Genomic DNA, 7594 nt, shown 5'->3' with positions numbered 1-7594 from the left:
TGGTCAAACCCAGCCATTGTTTGATCATGTTCTGAAATACTAAGGCTGCCCTCGCTGTACCATTGACAAGCCTTTCTTCCCAGACCATAACTCCGGGTGTCCTATGGTTTGGCCCTTGTCCCCTTTCCCAGAGCCATTGTTCTCACTGCCATGTGAAGGGTGCTGTCTTCCATCACACCTATATTGCCGACTCCCACAAGTTACCCTCTTGTGTCCCTTCCACTGCCCCCCTAAGAACTGTAATTAAAGGAGCAAAGGAATCTCATTTTGTACAGACTGTCAGTTTACTACCTGCTCTCTAGTCTGTGCATAATCCCACTTGACATCTCCCTACAAAAAGTGATCACAGGATGCACAATTTCTTTTGAAAGTTCAGAGACCTTTTGTTTTTTGCATAGGATTTTTTTCCAGTTTGAGTTTGGTGGTTGGGAAGGAATGGGGAGGAAAGGAGAGGAGACGCTCAGCAGCGGACAGGAAAGGGAAGCAGAGAAGGCTGCGCGGTGACTGCGCGGCGCCTGGGGAGTTAGAATGGGACCCGCGCCCCATTCTTGCCTCAAGATCTCGGGACCGGACTTTTTACCAGGACACCGAGACCGTGCTCGTCTCGGGCATTACTATCCCCCCGAAGGATGATGAACTCCAGGGCGCCCTCCTTACCGAGTGGGGATGGGTGGGTGGCACCGGCACCCCAGGGCACGCCCCTGCCACTTCCCTCGCCCGGGTCTCCTGAGACCTCGCGTGGCACCGCCGGGCTATATAGGTCACCGCAGACGGCAGGGGCGCAGCGGGTCCTCGGGCACCGGCGTGGGGAGGACACCCGGCCACACCCGGCCGCCACCACTGCGCCCCAAGGGCACCGCCAGGTGGCCGTCCCTGAGGTCGGGGAGAGCGGGTCCCCTGCCCGGCCCGCAGGAGCGAGAGGGGGGGAGACGAGCCTCACCTCCAGGGCTGCCACCTTGGGCTCTCGCACCCGCGCCCCGCTGGGCCCTGAGTGAAGATGGTGAGCGCCACAGCCTCGGAAGTGCCCCCGACCACGGGGGTCAAGATCTTCTCGGCCGGAGTGGCCGCCTGCCTGGCGGATGTGATCACCTTCCCACTGGACACCGCCAAAGTCAGGCTACAGGTAGCAGCCAGATGGGGATGGCGCGGCTCGGGCAGAGAGGGGACATCGCTTGTGTTGTGTGCGGCCCTTTGGTGTAACTACCCTTCCTGGGAGAATGCTTTAGGATGGGAAGGTGGAGCTTTTCCGGGATTAGCTGAAGAACCACAAGGACTAGGGATGGTGGGCTGACCACGACTGCCACCCAACCCTCCAAAGGCTAGGGCGCACTAAGAGGGCTGCGAACCAGGTGCGTTCCCCCTCCCAGTTCTTCCAGGCACTTTCCAGGCCTGCTGCCTTGGGGTCTAGAAAGCTGCGGGGTGATTAAATGTGCATTGTAGGCAGCCCTGCTTGGCTATGTCTGTATATAGACATATATGCACACACCAAATATGGGGGTGACTGGGGAAGAGGTTGCTGAGAAGGGAGGAGAAACTAGGAGCCCACTGGGGACAGGACAGCCTCGGCTTAGGGCTTCTCCATCACCGACCTCCAGATGCCATTCTGATTTTTCCTCACCACTTCCCTCTTCACTGCCTTTTCTCATTTCCAGATACAAGGGGAAAGCCAGATATCCAGTGGCATTAGGTACAAAGGCGTCCTGGGAACCATCACCACTCTGGCGAAAACAGAAGGGTCTATGAAGCTGTACAGCGGGCTGCCTGCTGGCATCCAGAGGCAAATAAGCTTCGCCTCCCTCAGGATCGGCCTGTATGACACAGTCCAGGAGTACTTCACATCAGAGGAAGGAAGTAAGCCCAGCGTTTCCCGGGAGGCCCAGATGCACCCCGGTTTGGTTCTGTTAAGTGCTGAGGGACTGGGACTGTAGCTCAGAAGTAGAGCGCTTGCCTAGCATGGGAGAGGCCCTGGCTTCTGTCCCTGCACCAAAAAAAGGTACCACACAGGATCACAGGGTAGTGGCCTTCATAACAGAATGGCAAGGAAACGTCAATACTGAATTGTCTCCCTTCCCCAAATATGAGTTCATTGCTCCTAGAAAGAAAAAGGACAAAAAAGAAAGTACGCACGTTGATCTTGTTTAACCTGAGAGTTTATATGGTAAAAATCACCCAGTCATTTATGGGAGTTTTGTGTCTAATTTAGGAGTCCATCTAGAGACTGTGAATGGAGTGCCACAAGTGTTTGGCAGTATTCCTTTTTCCTTATTAGCAGCACAGGGCCTCACGCTTGCTAGGCAGGCTCTATATCACTTAAGCTACTCTGCCAGCACTTTTTTGTGATGGGTTATTTTCAAGATAGGGTCTTGCAAACTATATTTGCTCAGGCTAGCTTTGAACCATGATCCTCCTGACCTCTGCCTTCTGAGTAGCTAGAATTACAGGCGTGAGTCACAGGCACCCACAATATTATTTTACTGCATACAACAACCCTGTGAGGGTGATCTTATCGTCCCTGTTTTACAGATTAGGAGACAGAATAGACTGAGGAAGCCCTTATGAATACAGGTTATTGCATCATAACTTTGTATTTCACTCTCTGGTTTTATTAAGTGATTTCTGTCTGAAGTAACAGAAGATAATTTTTCAAGATTATGACAAGAATCACTTTCTTAGCTTTTTCCTCTCTTTGTCCTTCATATGTGGTAGGCTAATGCTGCCTGATGATATTAAGGCAATGTGTCCATTGGGTTTTTCTGAAGACCATTAAGTCCAAGATTTAGCATCGCTATTGATAGGAAGAAGACCAAGCATCACTGGTGACAGGGCCCCCTGGAAGTCAGGAAATGTGAGACAGACAGTTGGACATGGGAAGAACCAAGCTGGACAGTGGGAAGGATCAAGCCACTATGCATTGCTTTCTTCTCCCTAGAAAGCTTTCTTTTTTATATAAAAAAAAATTTCAGATAACTGACCTTTGCTATCCCACCTATAATTTAATACATCCTCAGTACACGATAAACACATGCACAAACATTAGGGAAGAAGAAAAGATACAAAAAATGCTAACCACTAAAAGTTAAACAGAGATGTGTGGGTGCATTTTAATAAGTCTGTTTTTCTCTGCACAGAGGCACCTAGCTTGGGAAACAAGATTGCTGCTGGCTTAATGACCGGAGGCGTGGCAGTGTTCATCGGGCAACCCACGGAGGTGGTGAAAGTCAGGCTGCAAGCACAGAGCCATCTACATGGTCTGAAACCTCGCTACACTGGAACCTACAATGCTTACAGAATTATAGCCACAACAGAAAGCTTGACAACTCTTTGGAAAGGTGACGAACTTCTAGGCAGATTTTATAATCATTAAAATACACATATCCAGTGAGCACCTTATCATATACTATACTTATTAAATATTGTCTTTTTCCCCCCTAGGCACTACTCCTAACCTACTGAGAAATATCATCATCAATTGTACAGAGCTAGTGACATATGACCTGATGAAGGGGTTCTTTGTGAAAAACAAAATACTAGCAGGTAGCTTCCAATTTTCTATACTAAACATGCTAGTACCTGTATAATTTCATCTTGGAGCTTCTGCATCCATGTTATATTGAGTCTCTTAATTCAGATAGACTTCTCTTTTTAAAAAAATTATGTAACTTTGAACATTAAATCTAACTTTTTGAGACGCACAAAGAAACTCAAACTTTAAAAAGTTGTGCTACAACAAATTTTTGCAACTATTTTTTATTTTGCTACCACAAAACCAAAATCCAACTGCATTCTTGCATCAGAATCATTCTCATTTAATACTAATATATGAACTTTGTTAGACTCTTTTTTTTCGTACAGCAGGAATCAGGGGTAAGTCCATCTGCACTCCCAAAGAGCTTGTTGTACGCCAAACTCAACACTGATTTCAGTGAGCATAGGACAGCTTCCTGAAATAAAAGTCTAACAGTTTCTAGAGAAACTGAAATTCTGCTTTGACAATGGCTTTACTACAATTAAACATTAGCAAATGCCCATCTATCAGGCATTGTGCCAGGCCCAAGGACATAGAGAAAATAGCTATTTTCCCCAAGTGTTTGCAATCCATTATGCCATCTTTTTCTAGCACAAGTATAACCTTGCTTGCTATATTTTATTTATTTATAAGACATGTTGACTTCTTGTTATTAGTAGGTTTACAAGGACCTGACAGATAAGTAAAACTACACTCCCTCCAAAGTATGTTATTGACCTGTTTCATTGATCCGTTTTAGATGACGTCCCCTGTCACTTACTGTCGGCTCTTATTGCTGGGTTTTGCACAACACTTCTGTCCTCTCCTGTGGATGTGGTAAAAACCAGATTTATTAATTCTCCAGCTGGACAGTACATAAGCGTGCCTAGCTGTGCAATGACAATGTTCACTAAGGAAGGACCAACGGCTTTTTTCAAAGGGTAGGGTGTGATCTTCTGCATCTTTAATGTTGTGTTTAGGGTGCCTTTGTGTTTTGGGACACTGTCTTAGCTTAACAATGGGCACTTAGCTTACCACGTTAGTATATGCAGTGGAATTAATATATGACCTTTTTTTGTTTTTTTTTTTTTTTTGGTGAAACTGAAGTTTGAACTCACTCAGGGCTTCATGTTTGCACTGCTTGAGCCATACCTCCAGTCCATTTTGCTCTGTTAGTTTGAAGATAGGGTCTCACTATTTGCCCAGGCTGGTCTTGAATCTCAAACCTCACTATCTTAGCCTCCCAAATAGCTAGGATTACAGGCATGAGCTACTGACCCTTGGCTAATACATGTTTTTGCCTGGCCACAAATGTCTCTAATCCACCAATTCCACTGTACTAGAAAATAAAAAGCTGTGGTAGGTGGAACTTTCCCAGCCTAATTCAGAGTTTGTTAAAAACCAGACCCGCTCAACTGGGAATGTAGAGTGTGTTCTTTTCATCACATGCTTCACTGGGAAGGAGAACTGTAACTAAAGGGAAGGGATAGCAGAGGGCTATGAAAAAAGTATCATTTAGTTTTCATTATTTTAATTCAATAAACTCAATTTTTAAAATTCTTTTTTTTTTGGCCATGCTGGGGATGGAACTCAGGGTACCACTCTACCACTGGGCTACACCCAGCCAAATTTTTAAAATTCTACTAAAGCAAAACTAGAGATAGTCATTGCCACTGATCTAGAAAAATCATGCAGAAAATGTTGTGGGGTGGGTAATGGTGATGCTCACCTAGGAAGTAGTACTGGCTAATAGACTGCATTTTCCATAATTGAATATGTATTATATGTTATATACTATATTACATTGTATTATATTGGAAATCACCTTCCTAAGAAAATACAGGGTGAACTTACTTATGGATGGATACACACATACACACACATGTATATATATATATATATATATATATATATATTTTTTTTTTTTTTTCAGTATCAGAGTTTGAACTCAGGGACTGTGCTTGCTAGGCAGGTACTCTACCACTTGAGCCACACCTCCAGCCCTAATTTATGGATAGATTCAACAAGACTACATGGTAGCTAAATAGTAAAATTCTGTACCCCTTTAAAATTATAAAGCAATGCTTCAAACCTTATAAAATAAGCATGAATGTACCATATACATTACATGGAAAGCTCCAAGATTATCTCCACTTTTTACACACTAATACAAATAATATGCATTGTAAAATTAACTTCAAATGGATGTACCAGTTATTCATCAACAACACTTTTCTTGCCTTCAAATTTAAAAACCTTCTAAGAGAGACACACTACAATATGAAAACACTATGCTAAATAAAATAAGTCATACACAAAAAGACAAATTCCATGGGATTCCATTTAAGTGAGTAACCCGGCTCAAATGCAAAAGAACAGAAAATAGAACGGCAGTAACCAGGGCTGGAGGTGGGAGAGTGGCAGTTAGTATCTGATGGGGACAGAGCGTGTTTAGATGATCCAGTGGCCATGGAGTCAGATGGCGGTGTTCACTGCACAGTGTGAATGTACTTAATTTGAAAATGGTTACAATGGTAGTTTTACATTATTTATTTTTTCCACAATTAAAAACACTCCATGCACATGGTAGTCAAGAGAAATACATTAGGAAATCTGGGGAGCAGAACAGCTGGGGGATGTTTTTTGTAGACTAGATTTCTGTTCAAAGTCTATGCAAACAGATTTAATTGTTCACATCTTTTTCTCCTGAAACATTTCTTTGCGGTAAACACATGTTTAAAATCAATCACTTGGTTTGCATACTTCAGAATTCTTTTTAGAAAGCAAAAGCAAGAGACCAAATATCCCTAAAACAAACAAAACACATTTAAACCTCGATGTCTCTCTGAAGTCAACAAATTGCCAAGATGAAAACAACATTGATTTCCTGACTGCTTCCCTTACTCGTTCATCACTGCTTTACTTTCTCTCTCTGCTTTCTCTTTTATGGATTTCCTACTTTCTGTTTAGAAAGCAAAACAAAAATTTTCTCTTCCTTCAAAAAAGGAGTTATTGACAAACACTATGTCAGAAAGAAGATGCACTTTGATTTGCTGGAGTGGAGGATATTTAGGGACTTATATAAATGGGATATTAGGTTTTGTTTGGAAGCAGTAGAGACAGCTTTGGGAAACTTTGGGCTGAGGAAGGATGAAGCATATCCATCTTCATTTGAAAATGGCAAAATGAGAAGCGTGAGCTGCCTTTCTATAAGCACTAAGAATTTCAGACAAACTAACAGAATGGTGGTGCACACTTTTCTAGATTCATGCCTTCCTTCCTACGACTTGGATCCTGGAACGTCATCATGTTTGTGTGCTTTGAACAGCTGAAACGGGAATTGATGAAGTCGAGGCAGACTGCGGGTTATGCCACGTAGTCAGCTTCAAGAAAAGATGTAACACACCAGTGGAGGAATCCTTGCTGGCTAGACCACTACTAAAAACAAAACAAAAAATAAAGCAAAACCCCTCACTTTGTTTACCCTGAAATGATGAAGGAATTCTGGTAGAGAGCTTTGGACTTTCTTTAAAAAAAAATAAAAGGAAAACCAATACCGCTTTTCCATAATTTTTATTCTTAATGACTTGAGGAAAAAGTGCAGCATTCAGTATAGACCCTGGAGATTTTTTGCAATGCCCAGATCAGTTACTGCATTTGATTGACTATTTTGGATATAGAATTGTATGACTGACTATGAAGAATAATTATAACTAAACCCAGTGGATCAGGAAAACTGAAGATGTATTTGACTTTTATAAATGCTTAAAATGAAGTTATTACAGAAAATATTACTTTTTTCTTTTTTTTATTAACTGCAACTGTCAGTTAACATATTCAATAAAGAATTGCTAATACTGTGTAAAGTTTGTCTTTGGGGACCCACACTTGCATTTTAAGAGTAGGGGTTTCTCCTAGAAAACAAAGATGTCCAATAGCAAGTAAGGGTCTTTAGAATCAAAAGGTGTAAACTGACTCTGAATGTTAGTACAGGTTTTGAGAGTCCATATTTTCTGACACCCACAACAATTTTTAATCTGAGGCACTGTATTCATTTGAAAATTGTTGGTGGGACAGTCGTGGTAGACA

The 7594-nt window shown here is 42.8% G+C and overlaps 1 protein-coding gene across 1 annotated transcript; it reads left to right on the top strand.

The window, feature by feature from the left end:
* Window positions 1-774: 774 nt before the first annotated feature.
* On the top strand, window positions 775-7284 carry Ucp1 (uncoupling protein 1). The gene is made up of 6 exons (XM_020171500.2): window positions 775-1123; window positions 1653-1851; window positions 3129-3329; window positions 3433-3534; window positions 4266-4446; window positions 6770-7284. The coding sequence occupies exons 1-6, from the start codon at window positions 998-1000 to the stop codon at window positions 6882-6884; spliced, it is 924 nt and encodes a 307-aa protein (XP_020027089.2). The 5' UTR covers window positions 775-997; the 3' UTR covers window positions 6885-7284.
* The last annotated feature ends 310 nt before the right edge of the window (window positions 7285-7594 follow it).

This window comes from Castor canadensis, chromosome 9 (genome assembly GCF_047511655.1).
Source record: "Castor canadensis chromosome 9, mCasCan1.hap1v2, whole genome shotgun sequence".
Classification (NCBI taxonomy): domain Eukaryota; kingdom Metazoa; phylum Chordata; class Mammalia; order Rodentia; family Castoridae; genus Castor; species Castor canadensis.
This window is presented reverse-complemented; position numbering and strand designations above follow the sequence as displayed.

What these genes read in the sequence shown, in the direction of transcription:
- Ucp1 (XM_020171500.2), top strand. Translation starts at nt 998, where the DNA reads ATGGTGAGCGCCACAGCCTCGGAAGTGCCCCCGACCACGGGGGTCAAG. An exon ending in GAAAAACAAAATACTAGCAG is followed by an intron (nt 3,535 to 4,265) that starts GTAGCTTCCAAT and finishes GATCCGTTTTAG; the next exon opens with ATGACGTCCCCTGTCACTTA. An exon ending in CCAACGGCTTTTTTCAAAGG is followed by an intron (nt 4,447 to 6,769) that starts GTAGGGTGTGAT and finishes ACACTTTTCTAG; the next exon opens with ATTCATGCCTTCCTTCCTAC.